This window comes from Capra hircus, chromosome 29, assembly GCF_001704415.2.
Source record: "Capra hircus breed San Clemente chromosome 29, ASM170441v1, whole genome shotgun sequence".
NCBI lineage: Eukaryota > Metazoa > Chordata > Mammalia > Artiodactyla > Bovidae > Capra > Capra hircus.
Genome location: NC_030836.1, coordinates 28,717,213 through 28,732,852, shown reverse-complemented (window position 1 = coordinate 28,732,852; position 15,640 = coordinate 28,717,213). Strand labels below are relative to the sequence as shown.

The following is a 15,640-nucleotide window of genomic DNA, read 5'->3' as shown; positions in this document are numbered from 1 at the left end:
CCCTTGGACTGCAAGGAGATCCAACCAGTGCATCCTAAAGGAGATCAGCCCTGGGATTTCTTTGGAAGGACTGATGCTAAAGCTGAAGCTCCAGTACTTTGGCCACCTCATGCGAAGAGTTGACTCATTAGAAAAGACCCTGATGCTGGGAGGGATTGGGGGCAGGAGAAGAAGGTGATGACAGAGGATGAGATGGCTGGATGGCATCACCGACTCGATGGACATGAGTTTGAGTAAACTCTGGGAGTTGGTGATGGACAGGGAGGCCTGGCGTGCTGTGATTCATGGGGTCGCAAAGAGTCAGACATGACTGAGCGACTGAACTGAACTGAAGGTACTTCTGGGAATTACATTCTAGGAAGGTATTCCTTTCATTTTCAGAAACATCAGGTGCCTCTTTTCTGCTAGGGATTAGAGTTTGCAAAGTTGAGTATGACATCACTCTTGCCTTTAAAGAGGTAACAGTTATGTGAGCAGATAGATTGCAGAGCAGAGCCATGAGTGCAGTGGTAGGCAGTGGGCAGGGTATAGATTTAGCACAGAGGAGAAGGAATAAAACATATCTGGAGAATAGCATGGGCCTTGTGAATATTCCTAATTTATTTGTTTGGTTTATTGTTCATCTCTTACACAGATGTAAGGTATACATTTTTGTCTGTCATTTTTTACTTATATATGTATTTAAGGTACTCTGACCCAAGTTCCTAGAATAGTACCCAGCATATAGTAAACATTCAAAGGGAGGTTCAAAAGGGAGGGGATATATATGTATATACCCATGGCTGATTCATGTTGAGGTTTGACAGAAAACAACAAAATTCTATAAAGCAATTGTCCTTCAATTTAAAAAATAAATTTAAAAAACTGTAAAAAAATTCAATAAATACTTGCTGAATGAATGAATAATTTTCCTTTTGAAAGGAGTTTACCGATTTTATTTCCACCAATGAGATATTATAGTGATTTTTACCCACATCTTTACCAGTGCTGGGTTATGTGAAACTCCTTTTTTAGCTTTGTTAATGTGTTATAGAATTTCTATATTAAAAAAAAAAAACCACAAAACCCAATATTTCCATGGCTGTCATCCATCTATCCTTAGCAGTTCAGTTTTTCTGCTGCCATTTATAGCAGTGGGCTTCCCTGGTGGCTCAGACAGTAAAAGAATCCGCCAGCAATGTAGGAAACCCAGGTCTGATCCCTTGGGTCGGGAAAATCCAGATGGCCAAAGCGTAGCTATTGAGCAACCTCTTCTTCATTCCCCTCTCTAGTCCTCCCCATTTCAGGAAACAGAACTTTATTCTGTTACATCAAAGACTAAGAGTTATCCTTGACATCTCTTTATCTCGCCTTTTCTACCCAAGCCCTCAGCAGATTCTGTTGGTTTACCTTTAGAGTCTGCTTTGAATCTAGTGATTCAGTGACTGCCTCTATTGTATCTGATGCACCCTATAGACCAGTGAAAGGCAGTAGGCCCTTATTACATCTATGTTTTGGTCCTTGGAGCTTGTAAAAGTTCTAGAAACAGTCTTATATTTTGAAAGAAATAAGGCAATGTCCTGATATAGAGCTTAACAATTAGGGCAGTATAGATGAGAGAATGCTTATGATATAAATGAGACAAAACACTAATTCTATAAATGAGAAATGGGAAGCAGCTCTTTGAATGAAGCAGCTTGGTCAGTTGAAAATTCAGTTATTCAGATCCCAGTTCTGAACCCTTACAGACACTGCTGTATGTTCCTCTCCCAACTCTGTGCTCTTCTGTGAGTCCAGGTAAGAAGAGACTGGGGGTTGAAGCTTTTCTTCATCTTAATCCTGTGAATCACTGGATTCAGTGGCTGCCCGCCATTTTGCAAGCTTTATATAGAGTGCCCCCAATACGAGACAGGCAGCCACTAACGTAGTGCTTCCACTAGCTTGTCCACACTCTTCCGTTCCTGCCCCACTTCAGTCTAGTCCATCCGCCAGTCAGTGATCTTAAAGCATAATGAGACCCCATTACTCCCTTCTCTTAAGTCCTCCAAGGGCCCGCCGTTGCCTTGAGAATAAATGCCAGCATCTTCACCGTGGCTTTTGAAACTGGGTGGGGTCTAGCCTGGCTTTCCTCTGTGCTCTTTTTCTGGCTCATCCCACTCTCACCACAGTGATCTTTGGATGTTCTGCAGGAGGCTCAGTCCCCACCCAAGTCTGCCCTTAGTTTTCTCTGTGCAATCCATGAGTCCCCATCGGAAAAAAGGACGAAAACCAGGAGTCCCTAACTCAGAATGTTGTTGCGAAGGTTCAGTTAATGTTTGAAAACCACTGAGATGGTGTCTGGCCCGTGCGAAACACTGTATAAACGTTAGTTAAAATGTTGTTGTTTTTGTTATTGTTTGTATTGCAAGGAATGTAGAGAAGGTGTGCGTTTTGGTTGAGTTTTAGATGGTTGTGAGTTGTGCAAACAGAAATGGGCGAAAGGCCGTAATGGATTCATTTGGAATGATTGGGTCTGTGTAAAATAAATATCTTAGTATCTTGGAAGAATAAGCGGAACTTCTAACTTTAATGCCTACAGATTATTTTCTGAACTGGGAAGATGTGGATCATCAAATGCCTTGTATTTGATTCAGTCTATATAAAGCTTGGAAAAGGCAATGGCGACCCACTCCAGGACTCTTGCCTGGAAAATCCCATGGGTGGAGGAGCCTGGTAGGCTGCAGTCCGTGGGGTCGCTAAGAGTCGGACACAACTCAGTGACTTCACTTTCACTTTTCACTTTCATGCATTGGAGAAGGACATGGCAACCCACTCCAGTGTTCTTGCCTGGAGAATCCCAGGGATGGGGGAGCCTGGTGGGCTGCCGTCTGTGGGGTCGCACAGAGTTGGACACGACTGAAGCGACTTAGCAGCAGCAGCAGCAGATAAAGCTTGCGAAATTGAAGGCAGCTATCACGTGCAGAACTCTGGCTCTTCAGAGAATAGATTTCGACTGTCTTTGTAGTTTAGAATTTCCTTCTTCTTTTTTTTCCCCCCCATGTCTCTTAGTGAGCCAAAGCCTGGGTTTTGCCTTGGAAGTCTGCCCTGGCCACTTCTGTAATCTGGCGCTATGCATCCAGATTCTAGACCCTTACAGACGCTGCTGTACGTTACTCTCCTGATGCTGTGCACTTCTGTGAGTCCAGGTAAGAAGAGACAATGGTAACTTTCTGAAGCTTGGGCTGAAGCTTGTCCTCATCTTAATCCTATGAAAAACTTCAACTTTAATGCTTTGCCAGTAGTAATGGTTTATAAAGACATTTCTAAGATTTGTTTCACCAGCGGAACAATTTTTAAAACTTTAATTAAACAATTTAAGGATTTCTTAGTAGTACTTCTAGGCACTCACAGCCCTTCCCATCATTGTCCTTGTAATTTATTCCTTTTGTTGCCTTGAAAATAAATATTTTCTGATCGTGCTTTTTTTCCAATGAGGATATGTTACAGATTTCTGAATTTGGAAATTATAATAGGGATACAGTGCTGACTACATACCACCGCAGAGGAGTTTTAGAATCAGTATGTAATAATACTCAACTTGAAATGAGAGAACTTGGTTTGAATCCCAGGTCTCATGACCTCGCCTAATTTATTATCTCTTTGCATTACTGAAAAGCTTTAATGTGTTTATTGTTAAATGTACATATAAGCCCAAGGCTGATACATGGCCCATATGCATTTCTTTTGATTTTAAATTTGTGTGAAGATTTATATAGAAGTATATACAAATACAGTGATGTTTATTTATTAATGTCTATTTATTATCTTTGTTAAAAATACTATATAATTGTGTTTGATTTAGTAAGGGAAAATTGATTTAGTGGTTTTATTTCTGGTTTTTGTTGGGCTAAATAGCAACCTCGGATTCCGTTGAGGCATTTCCCTTAATCTTTATTTCTGGTAAAATACCCTATAAAAGTAGATTCAGCAATTTATTGTGTTTTTTCTTTTAAGTATTTTATTATACCAGATTAACAGGATTCCTCCCCCATCCTCTTTTATGGGTGGAGGAGAGGGATCTGTTTTGATACTTGAGTACAAGAACCTCTCTCTCCCAAATTCCTGGAAGAACAGACATAACAAATGAAACTATTCCAAACACCAAATAAAAATGTTCAGAATGATACCCCGTTTATCCTTACATCCCAGAAAGGATAGGCTTTATATTTCAGTGTGGCTTCTTGACTTTCTACTTCTGCTTTCTTAGAAGTTGAACATGATGTATATTAAAGAGAATTAGTCAAGAAGTTGTTGTTATTGCTTAGTCGCTGAGTTGTGTCTGACTCTTTCTCAACTCCATGGACTATAGCCCACCAGGCTCCTCTGCCCATGAGATGTACCAAGCAAGAATATTGGAATGGGTTGCCCTTTCCTTCTCCAGGAGATCTTTCCAACCCAGGAATCAAACCCCTGCCCCCTGCATTGGCAGTCAGGTTCTTCACCACTGAGCCACCAGGGAAGCCCGATCAAGAAGTACCATAATCTTTATTGATAAAATAATTTGCTCTTAAAAGTCAAATCCTGTTGGTAATATGGAAGAGAATTCTCTTTATTTTGAAAGTCATCTTCTCTTTTTCAGATGCCTAATTTCCAGTTTTTAAAAACTGCTTCATTCAAAGAGCAGCTCACCATTTCTCATTTGCAGAATTGGTATTTTGTTTATTTAGATCATAAGGATTGTTATCTGTACTGCCCTAATTGTTATGTTCTATATCAGGACATTGCCTTGTTTCTTTGCAAATGTAAACCTCTTCCTAGAACTTACACAAGCTCTTAAGGACCATAGCATATAGATGCAGTAAGGGATTGCCTTTTGTTGTGTATATGCCGATAAGTATATTAAATGTGCTCTTTTTCTCTCTCCCCTTATCTCTTCTCTCCCATTCCCTCCCCCACCTCCACCCCTTTGTATACGGGGAATGTTCCCTTGCAGACTTGGCACCTTATTTTGTTTCTGAGCCATTGTCTGCTGTCCAGAAACTTGGTGGACCTGTAGTACTGCATTGCTCTGCTAAACCTGTGACTGCTCGTATCTCATGGTTGCATAATGGAAAAAGATTGGACAGAAACGTGGAACAGATTAAGGTTCATCAGGGCACGTTGACTATCCTTTCTCTTAACCCCTCACTTTCGGGTTATTACCAGTGCGTTGCCAACAACAGCATCGGTGCCATCCTGAGTGGGCCTGCAACCATATCCACTGCGGGTGAGTTTAATTGTTGTCCCTGTGATAGATGCTTTTTCCTGAAATTACTCTTGGTACCTGCGTTGTTTGAGTCGTGGAAGGAGCATGGGCTTTGGAGTAAGATACATATGAATTCTCATCAGGGAATGATACTTGAACCTCTGTGAGCCTAGCATGGTGTCTTCCATTGTAATGAGGGATGTGAAAATTATTTTGTGCAGAGTTAGGACAATTTTCTAACATGAAACTGAATTTCCTTGTATTTTAAAGTTCTTAATAGCAGCAGCAACTGCTGTTGTCTGCTTTGATGCAGTTATTTCATGCAGTCCTTTATCTTTTTCTCAAATCTAATTGTTTTATTTACTTTGATTGCAGTGGTTTTCGTTTATTTAATTGAAACCAAGTTAAAGGAGTGGGGAGGGGGGAAATAACGGCAAAGAAAGGAATGTTGAGTATTGAACTTATGGAAAATCTAGACTGCGTGGTTTTCTTAGTAAGTTTGAGCCATCTGCCTTTCAAATGGTGATGGCTTCCAGTAATGGAAAACGTCTTTGTGAGGGCACCCCTATTTACAGAACAAATCTGGATTCCCCAGGAGTAGTGAGTTTGTCATAACTGAGAAGAGTAAATGTTTTTGTAGAGCTGTGACCCATGGACAGCTCCAAGTCACACGCTGGAGGGCTGAATTCCTAGGGGCAGGCTGCAAGTGCTTTCATCACTGGCCATAATAAAGAGCACTTCCATGCTGGCTCCATCTGCAGTAAGCTTAAACAGGGAGAAATTGAGACCTAGTTAGGGGACTTCTTTGGCAGTGGTTAAGATTCAGTGCTTCCTCCGCAAGGGGCCTGAGTTCCATCCCTGGTCTGGGAAACTAAAATCCCACACATACACACAAAAGTTAAAAAAAAAAAAAAAGAATTAATAGTATACTGGGGACTTCCCTGGTAGCTCAGACAGTAAAGAATCTGCCTGCAATGCAGGAGAATGGATTCTCTCCCTGGAAATTCAAATGATACACTGCTTTTTTTTTTTTCCCCCTATGTCCTAGGTTCGTTCTAATAAACCATTTTATTGCCATGTGAGTAGCTACAAACAGAATAAAGATGCATAGGGAAAGTGAGCTGTGATGAGAGACTGGATTAAAAAGGATTCGTCTTGATAGAATGGGGAACAGTTATGCTTTGTAGTCCCCCCTAATGTTTCAGGAACAGTTTGCTTGTCTTGTAGTCTCCTGGAAGCACTGACTTCTTGAATAGGGTGCCATGACTAAGCTTCAGCCCTCAGCCGTGCACCTCTATCCCAGCTGCTTACTGAGATAAAAAGATTCTGCTACTCTGGGAACTGGGATTAGCTGCCACACACAACTGTGGTGCCAGTGTTGTTTCTGGTTTTAAAATGTCCTTTGGGGAAGAGAGTTCAAATTCACATTTATCTATTGATCTGTCTACTTATTTACTTATTTATTTCAGTTCTTGGTGATTTTGGTGCATCCGGAAAACATGTTATTACGGCAGAAGAAAAGAGTACTGGTTTCATTGGCTGCAAGGTACCAGACAGTAACCCCAAAGCTGAAGTGCGCTATAAAATCCGGGGAAAGTGGCTGAAGCAGTCCACAGGTGAGAACTCTGATGAAAAGCCAGTGGCACCCACGGAACAAACGTCATTCACCAGCTTCCTTTAAGCTCTGTGTGCTGGGGGCTGTGGACACAAAAATACTTGAGATATATTGTCTCTCCTCTTGAGAGTCAAGTGGAGGAGACTAGATCAAATGGTTACAGTATAAGACAGAACATGATATAGAGTACAGGACAGAAATGATTATAGGGAATTCCCGGGTGGTCCAGGGGTTAAGACTCTGGGCTTCCAACGCAGGGGGCGAGGATTCAGTCGCTGGTCAGGGAACTAAGATCCTGTGTGCTCAGAGGTGCAGCCAAAAAGTAAAAATTAAAAAGAAATAATTGCAACCCCGCACCTCCAAGGCTCACTCCTTCAACCTGTTCGGGAATCTACTCAGATAATACTTCCTCATGGTCACTCTCGTGGCTCTGTCTAAAGTGATAAGCCGTGTTTTCTCTGTCCCCCTTGATTCAGCTTCCTCTTTTCTGTGGCGCTGTATTATGTCAGCGCTTGCTTGCTTTTTATTTGCCCCTTTCTTGGCTACCTCATCCCTGCACTGGAATGCTGGCCGTGGGAGCGCAGGGCTTGCTCTATCCGCTTCCTTCACGGTTGTATTGCTTGGGCCCAGGCGGTTGTTGGCAGAACGTAGGCTCTCGGTACATGCTGTTGAGACGAAAGGAATGAAGACGTGGATGAATACTGGGTGGTCAGTGCTGTAGGCAGAGGCTTGCCCAAGGTGATAGCTGCGGTCATTGTGTCTTTGTCCAAATATGTTTCTTGCGCTTTTGATTTTTGCAATGACTGGTCTGTAGTCATGGGCTTGATTTTGTTACTCAAGTGCTGTTTACTTTTTTTCCTTTCCTGTCTTAGCTTTCCTTTTCCTTCATTTAATGTTCTTCCCCCGATTGCTGATCGGCTGCCTGTGTCATGTCTACAGTTAAAGCGTAACTATCAACCTTTGTAAATTTTAACTGGTGTCCTTCATAAAGAGAGAAGCCTGACTGCATTCCCCTTTCTTCCTCAGAGAATTATCTAATCCTTCCATCAGGAAATCTTCAGATTTTGAATGTATCCTTAGAGGACAAGGGATCTTACAAATGTGCAGCTTTTAATCCTGTCACACACGAGTTAAAAGTTGAACCCATTGGCCAAAAGCTCCTTGTGAGTCGTAAGTATTTGGGGGAATCATGGTCACTGGGGAGAGTCCTTGGAAGCATTCCACGTGAAGAGTTGGGAAATGGGAGTTCATTTTTCTTTCACATCCTGTTTGTTTATCATGAGAAAGTCTTATAAAAAATTACATGCCTAAATAGCATAATTCTATACATGTTTTATTAATACAAATATAATGGCTTTCCAGGAGAGAATTTTGGTTGAATTGACTGAGTAGAATTCATGCGGGGGACTCTGCCTTTTGCTCAGAGAAAAAGAAATTAGAGAGACTTCCCTGGTGGTCTAGTGGTTAAGACCTCGCCTTCCAATGCAGGTCGGGGGGCTAAGATCCCACGTGTCTCCGAACCAAAAAACCAGACCATAAACAACAGAAATTTATTGTAACAAATTCAATAAAGACTTTAAAAACGGTCCACGACAAAAACAATCTTTAAAAAGAGAAAAAAAAGAAATTGGAGAGCAAGTATTGCTGAATATCAGTGGTAATCAAATTGGTGGCTGACTGTGAATTATGAAAAAATATTTCTCAGTTCTCTTTGAGATATGATAAGTCAGCTGATTTTTAGCTTAGGGTGGTCAAGTTGTGAGTAGATCAGTAGTCAAAGCACAGTGAAGGAGTGGTCCATGTGCTTGGTGTGAATTTGACATTTCAGAACTATTAATTCAGAAGTAGCACTGAAGTATCCCCAAGTCTTTTAAATTTAATTCTCAACTGAAAATGGCTTCGTTACCAAATAGGACCTTGTAGTGTTAAAAAGAGTAAATGGGAAGATGAGGACGCTCACAGCTTTGCTAAGGAAGACAGTGGGAGTGGATACTTAATGATAATGATTTTTTTGCTTTGCTTCTTTCTCCAGGTCCTTCTTCAGATGACTTTCACATTCTTCACCCCACCTTTTCACAGGCATTAGCCGTTCTTTCTCGTAGTCCTGTGACCCTGGAGTGTGTGGTGAGTGGGGTCCCGGCTTCTCATGTGCACTGGCTGAAGGATGGTCAGGATGCTGTGGTGGGAAGCACTTGGAGAAGGCTGTATACGCATCTTGCCACGGACAGCATCGACCCAGCGGACTCCGGCAACTACTCCTGTGTGGTGGGAAACAAGTCTGGAGATGCCAAACGTGTGACTTACGTGGTGAATGTACTTGGTAAGACGTTACTTGTTAAGTGTTTTTTCAAGTCAGGCTATTTTTCTGATCTAACTGATGTTTGAATAGAAGATCTATTTATGAACACTAAAAGGAATAGAGACTCTCTAGAAATAGCACCCCCAGTAGCCAGAACAAGCTTCATTTCTCTAAAGCACCACTGGGACTTCCACGGGGGTCCCTTGGTTTGAGACTTGGCATTCCCAATGCAGGAAGTGGGGTTCAGGCTCTGGTTCGGGAACTAAGATCCCACCACATACTGTGTGGTGCAGCCGCGGAAGAAAGAGGACTGCCGAGTTGGGCAGTATTTCTGTGTGGCACAGAGCCTGGGATGTTCTTGGAACCTCACCCTAACCCGGTTACACAAAACGGAGCTGGTTCTTCCTTCTCAGTAACATGGAGGGAAGAGAGTGGAGCTCAACAGGATGAGGATTCTGGGCTGTATCGGTGTGTAGTGTCCAGCAACAGTAAGACAGAGTGCACGCACGCTCAGTTGTGTCTGACTCTTTTTCGAGCCCTGGACTGTAGCCCACCAGGCTCCTCTGTCCATGGCACTGCCCAAGCAAGAATACCGGAGTGGGCTGCCATTTCCTCCTCCAGGCTATCTTCTCCACCCAGGAGTCGAACTCACGTCTCCTACGTCTCCTGCATCGGCAGGCAGGTTCTCTACCATTGAGCCACTGGGAAGCCCAACTAAGACAGAGCACTGACTAGAAAATGTCATCTCAAAAGGAAGTGGGTTTCATTTTATTTTCCCTTTGGAATGGTTTCACGATCGCTGACTCATAAGCTTTGTGTTATTTTCACTCACGTTCTGTGTGTATTATTTATTTCATTGACGTTCCTTTCTTCCAGCTACCTATCTCACTGTCGTGTGTAGCAGCAAAAATGTTTGATCAAAACAAATTTTCATGAAAACCAGAAAAAAAGTTTCATACTAAATATAGTTTTTGTCAACTTTCTGTACCTGTTTATGTGCAACAATGGCCTGATGCAGGTTACCTTGTCATTAGTGTAAGTGTATGGCAAGCAGACTTTAAAATTTAATGATAATGAGGACTAGATTAATATACATAATGGTTTAATATTGGCATATGTTACAAATGCCGATACATGATTTACTTTGTCCAAGTAAAACGTGGCCTGTTGGATACTAAAAGAAGATTTTTGCCCAGAGTATTCCTAACCTCAAAGCAGAATCCACCAGGAAAAAAAAATTTTTTTCACTTCCAAATAAGCATTCTTCTATTTTGGCTCTTGTATAGTAAAGGAAATTATTGTTTCAAAACAGATCATCTGAAACTCTGCATATGTGCATGTGTGTGTGTGCACATATGTTGGCTTGGGGGCTGGTTAATTGGGTGGAGAGATCTATTACTTAAAAAGGGACTGCAACATATTAGTAACATATGGTTTGTCCTATTGGAGGAAAGTCAATACATTTCTAATTTTTTGTTGATGATCACAGTGGATAGGAGAATATGAGGAAACAATACATTTTGGTTTCAACTAGTTATCGGTAGAGAGAGTTTGTTTGACTTATGTGAGGGCTAACTTTAAATTTTTTATTTTCATTTTTTATTAATTTTTATTGGAGTATTAGATGATTTACAACGTTGTGATAGTTTCAGGTATATAGCAAAGTGAATCAATTATACATATACATATCTCCACTCTTTTTTAGATTCTTTTCCCATATAGGTCATTACAGAGGATTGAGTAGAGGTCCCTGTGTTATACAGTAGGTCTTTTAAAATTATAATATGTTTTATTTTTAGAACACGCTTCAATTTCTAAAGGACTGCAGGATCAGACAGTGTCCCTGGGTGCGACAGTACAATTCACGTGTGAAGTTCATGGGAACCCAGCGCCCAACCGTACCTGGTTTCACAACGCCCAGCCCGTTCGCCCTTCCCCACGACATCTAGCTGTGGGAAATGGATTGAAAATCAGTGGTGTTACCATGGAAGATTCCGGGCTGTATCAGTGTGTTGCAGATAATGGGATTGGATTTACACAGTCTGCTGGGAGACTTGAAATTGAAAAAGGTAGGCTTTTAGGTCATGTCATCCTAGGAAATTTCACTTTATAGATGGGACTTTGTTTTGATTAAAAATTAAATAATCTTTACAAAAAGGAAGTAATCCTATCACCATAACAGAACTGTGTTCATTTTTCATGTTCCTTTCTGCTTGCTGGTAGACCTTTCCATGAAGAAGCAACCTTATTTAATCAGGCTCATAAAAAAATTTTTGTTCAATATTTTTTAACAGATACATTGTTGCTTTAAAAAGGTATAATTTTAAAAGTATGTGGTAAAAATCTCATTAGTGTTCCCTAGCCAGTCAGGTGTCTCTTAGAACTAACAAGTTTTATAATTTTCTTGACTATTCTTGTATGCATGTATATGGTTAATTACATATAACATGTGAGTTTGTGTGCATTTAATAGCAATATCAGGTTTTTTTACACAAATGATGTTGAATTTCTTCTTTAAAAATTTCCTTGGATTTTACCTTAAAATTACCTTGATTTTTTTTCACTTAACTTATATCTTGGCCATCTTCACATATGGTACATTACAGAATATTTTCATTTCCCTTAAAAAATGCCTGCTTAGTCTTCTGTTGTATAGCTGTGAAGGTCTGACTGATACCTCATGGATGCCTGTTTCTAATCCTTTGCTGTTACAAGCAGTCTATGATGAATGTCCTTCTACATAGATTATTTTGCACATATGTGAACATCTTTAAAGTAAATTCTTAGAAATAAACTTGCTAAATAAAAGCATATATGCCTTGGTAATTTTGACAGATACCTTGCTCTCTCTCTCTTGTTATCATTTTACACTCCTACCAGCAATGTTTCCTTATATCCTCACCAAGGCAGTGGTTTGTCAGAATTCTATTTAATGTTTGCCTATCATCTGGTAGGTTTTTCAAAACTACCTTCTGATCCCTGTATTTTTTGTTATTATGAGTGACGTTGAGCATCTCATCGTGTGTTTCTGAGCCACTGAATTTGCTTTCCTGTGTGTTGACTGCTCGTTGTCCTTTGTCCATTTTATATTAGGTGGCTCATCTTTTTTATTATTTTTAGGAATTCTTTATGTATTATAGAAATTAAGCTTTTGCTGAGAGTTAGAAATATTTCAAAGAATCAGTATGACAGAGACCAACTCTTTGAACTTCTTGCAGTTACTTTAGACTCTGAACTTGCTACTTTGATGAATTACTTCAGATGTTAATAGTAAAAAAGAATTTTTAAATGGCATGTATTTGGAAATTTAGAATTATAGTTCTCAATGGATGGGTGAAAAAATCGTAATGGAAACTTAAAATTCAAAAGGATAATAAATGTCAAAATCAAATTGTGTGAGATATAGGAGAGCGGAATATAAAAGGATTTATACCCTTAAATGCTTATTAAAAAAAAAGCTTGTAAAACTAAAAATTAGTGGACTAAGCAAAATAACAGAATAGATTTAAAGAAAAGGGATAATAAAGATATGGACAGAAATCAGTTAAATGGAAAATTAAGATAAAATAGATAGGATCAGTAGGGATAAAGATTATCCAAGGAGTTAGCCCAGTAATCAGTCAGAGAATTTAAAGTATTGTTTGATGGTTCAGACAGTAAAGCATCTGCCTGCAATTCGGGAGACCTGGGTTCGATCCCTGGGTCGGGAAGATCCCCTGGAGAAGGAAATGGCAACCCACTCCAGTATTCTTGCCTGGAAAATCCCATGGATGGAGCCTGGTAGGCTACAGTCCATGGAGTTGCAAAGAGTCAGACACGACTGAGCGACTTCACTTCACTTCTTCATCCAATTTAATGAATAAAGGAGAAAAATAATATGATGATCTCAATAGAAGCAGAAAAACCATTTGATATAATTCAGTATCCATGTTAGACACTCTTGGAAAAATAGAAATAGGAGGGAACTTTCTTAACTTGATAAAGAATATCCAATAAAAAACTTACAAGAAACTACTTTTAGTGGCAAAATGTTAAAGCATTCCCTTTAAAATATCTTTTAGTTGTCATCATAGTGCAGATTCTAACCAGCACAGAATGATAAGAAAAAGAAATAAAGATATTAGGATATAAGAAGGCAGGAGAAGAAGGGGGCGACAGAGGAAGAGATGGTTGGATGACATCACTAAGTCCATGGACACGAGTTTGCGCAAACTCCTGGAGATAGTGAAGAGCATGAAATCCTGGCGTGCTGCAGTCATGGAGTCGTAAAGAGTTGGACAGGACTTAGTGACTGAACAGCAATAAAGATAAGAGAGAAAGAAACCCAGCTGTTATTAATGTTCTTAATTCACAGCTCCTATGGTTGTCATTGGAGAGAATCCTCTATGGTTTGTTGGCAAATTATTAAAAATAATAAACGCTTTAGCACAGTGGCTGATGAAGACCAATAAACAGGAATCCGTTGCCTTTCTATGTACCCGTGTGTTAGCAAGTTTCTCTAGAGAAACAGAACACAACAGGATATATAAGATACACATCAGAGGAGATTTACTGTAGAAACTGGCTCACACAGTTAAGGTGGTCAAGTCTGTCATCTGCAAACTGGGGAAGGAGGTAAGCTGGTGAAGCCGTTCAGTTGTGGGAGAAGTGATGATATAAGTCTCAACCTAAGCCCCGTAGCCAGAGGTCCAGGAGCACTGAAGTCCAGTGTCCTTAAGGCAGGAGAAGGATGACTGGGCTCATAGAGAGAATTCACTCTTCTTCTGCATTTTTGTTCTATTGAGGTCCTCATCGGATTGGATGATGCCCACCCACACTGGGGAGGGCCATCTGCTATCCTCAGTTTACCAATCCAGGTGCAAATTTCTTCTGCACCTCACAGATAACACCGAGTTATCTGGGCATCCTTTAACCTAGTCAAGTTGACATATAAAACTAACCATTATTACCAGCAAGAGAAAATGTCATTTAAAAGTTACCTTTTTATATTAGAAACATTAAAAAGTTCCAAGTACATGGAAATATATAACAGTTCATGGATACCAAAATTCAGTATTAACATACTCCTCAGGGCTTTCCAAAGGCTTTCTATAGATTCGTGCAATTTCAACTAAATCCTATCACTAGTTTGAGGACTTAGACAAACTAATTCTAAATCATGTGGATGATCAAAAGCCCAAGAATAGCTAAGACACTCTAAAAGAAGAACAAGAATGTGGGGGGCCTTGCTTTAGCAGATGTTAAAATTTATACAAAAATGTATAGTGATTAAGATAGGTCTTCCCTGGTGGCTGAGTGGTGGCAAATCCGCCTGCCAGTGCGGGAGACTGGAGTTTGATCCCTGGCCTGGAAGGATTCCACAGCTAAACCCATGTGCCACAACTCTTGAGCCTGTGCTCTAGAGCCTGGGAGCCTCAACTGCTGAAGCCTGGGCCCCTAGAGCTGGTGCCCTGCAGTAAGAGAAGCCACCACAATGAGAAGCCTGCACACCTCAACTAGAGGGTAGTCCCCACTCCCCGCAACGAGAGAAAAACCTGAGCAGCGGTGAGGATTCAGCACAGCCAAAAATAAGTGAACAAATAAATAAAATTATTATTTTTTAAAAAGACAGTGATGTATTATTGGTGCAGGAAAAGACAAGTATACTCTTGGAACAAGACAGAGACCGTCATGAAGGATATGCAGGTAAGGACTGGACCTAGGTGGCACTGCAGATCACCAAGGGAAGGATATCCTTTCCAGGTTTCCATGTGGGATAACTGGTTATCCAAATGGAGAAGAAGAAATTAAATCTCTGATGCACAAAGACTAATTTCCAGTGGGTTAAAGACCTATATATGAAAGGCAAAATGGTGAAGTTTTTCAAGAAAATATAGAAGAGTATATGATCTAGGTAAAACTTTTTAACGAGAAATTTTAGGCTAATTTTCTAAGAAAAGATTGGTGTGACCACATTAAAATTAAAGCATTCTTATTATTAAAAGATACCATTAAAATGAAAAGAAAAACAGAGAGAAAATACTAGTAACAAATGTAACTCACAAAACAACAGTATGTAGTTACAAAGAATCCGAACCATTATGAAAAAGATACAGGACCCAGTAGAAAAAAGGACAAAAGGTATTTGACAGAGGAAGAAAACATGAGTGGCAGATAAACACATGAAAAGATGTGCAACCTCACTGGTACTGAGGGAAAGGCAGGTTATGACCCCTGAGAGCATTTTACATGTTCTGCCAAGTCACTTCAGTCATATCCCAGTCTGTGCGACCCCGTAGACGGCAGCCCACCAGGCTCCCCCGTCCCTGGGATTCTCCAGGCAAGAACACTGGAGTGGGTTGCCATGTCCTTCTCCAATGCATGAAAGGGAAAAGTGAAAATGATGTTGCTCAGTCATGTCCAACTCTTAGTGACCCCATGGACTGTAGCCTTCCAGGCTCCTCCATCCATGGGATTTTCCAGGCAAGAGTAATGGAGTGGGGTGCCATTGCTAGGTGGACAAAAATTCAGAAATCTGGTAATT

General features: G+C 40.5%; 1 protein-coding gene across 4 annotated transcripts in view; it reads left to right on the top strand.

Moving 5' to 3' along the window:
- Positions 1 to 15,640, top strand: part of CDON (cell adhesion associated, oncogene regulated) — a 98,795-nt gene that overhangs the window by 29,724 nt on the left and 53,431 nt on the right. For all 4 annotated transcript variants that reach the window (XM_018043383.1, XM_018043381.1, XM_018043380.1 and 1 more), the window contains 6 exons: positions 3,028 to 3,164; positions 4,952 to 5,224; positions 6,673 to 6,819; positions 7,845 to 7,988; positions 8,851 to 9,138; positions 10,917 to 11,186. In XM_018043383.1, coding sequence (XP_017898872.1) covers positions 3,089 to 3,164; positions 4,952 to 5,224; positions 6,673 to 6,819; positions 7,845 to 7,988; positions 8,851 to 9,138; positions 10,917 to 11,186 — 1,198 coding nt within the window. In that variant the 5' untranslated portion in view covers positions 3,028 to 3,088. The remainder of the gene's footprint in view (positions 1 to 3,027; positions 3,165 to 4,951; positions 5,225 to 6,672; positions 6,820 to 7,844; positions 7,989 to 8,850; positions 9,139 to 10,916; positions 11,187 to 15,640) is intronic.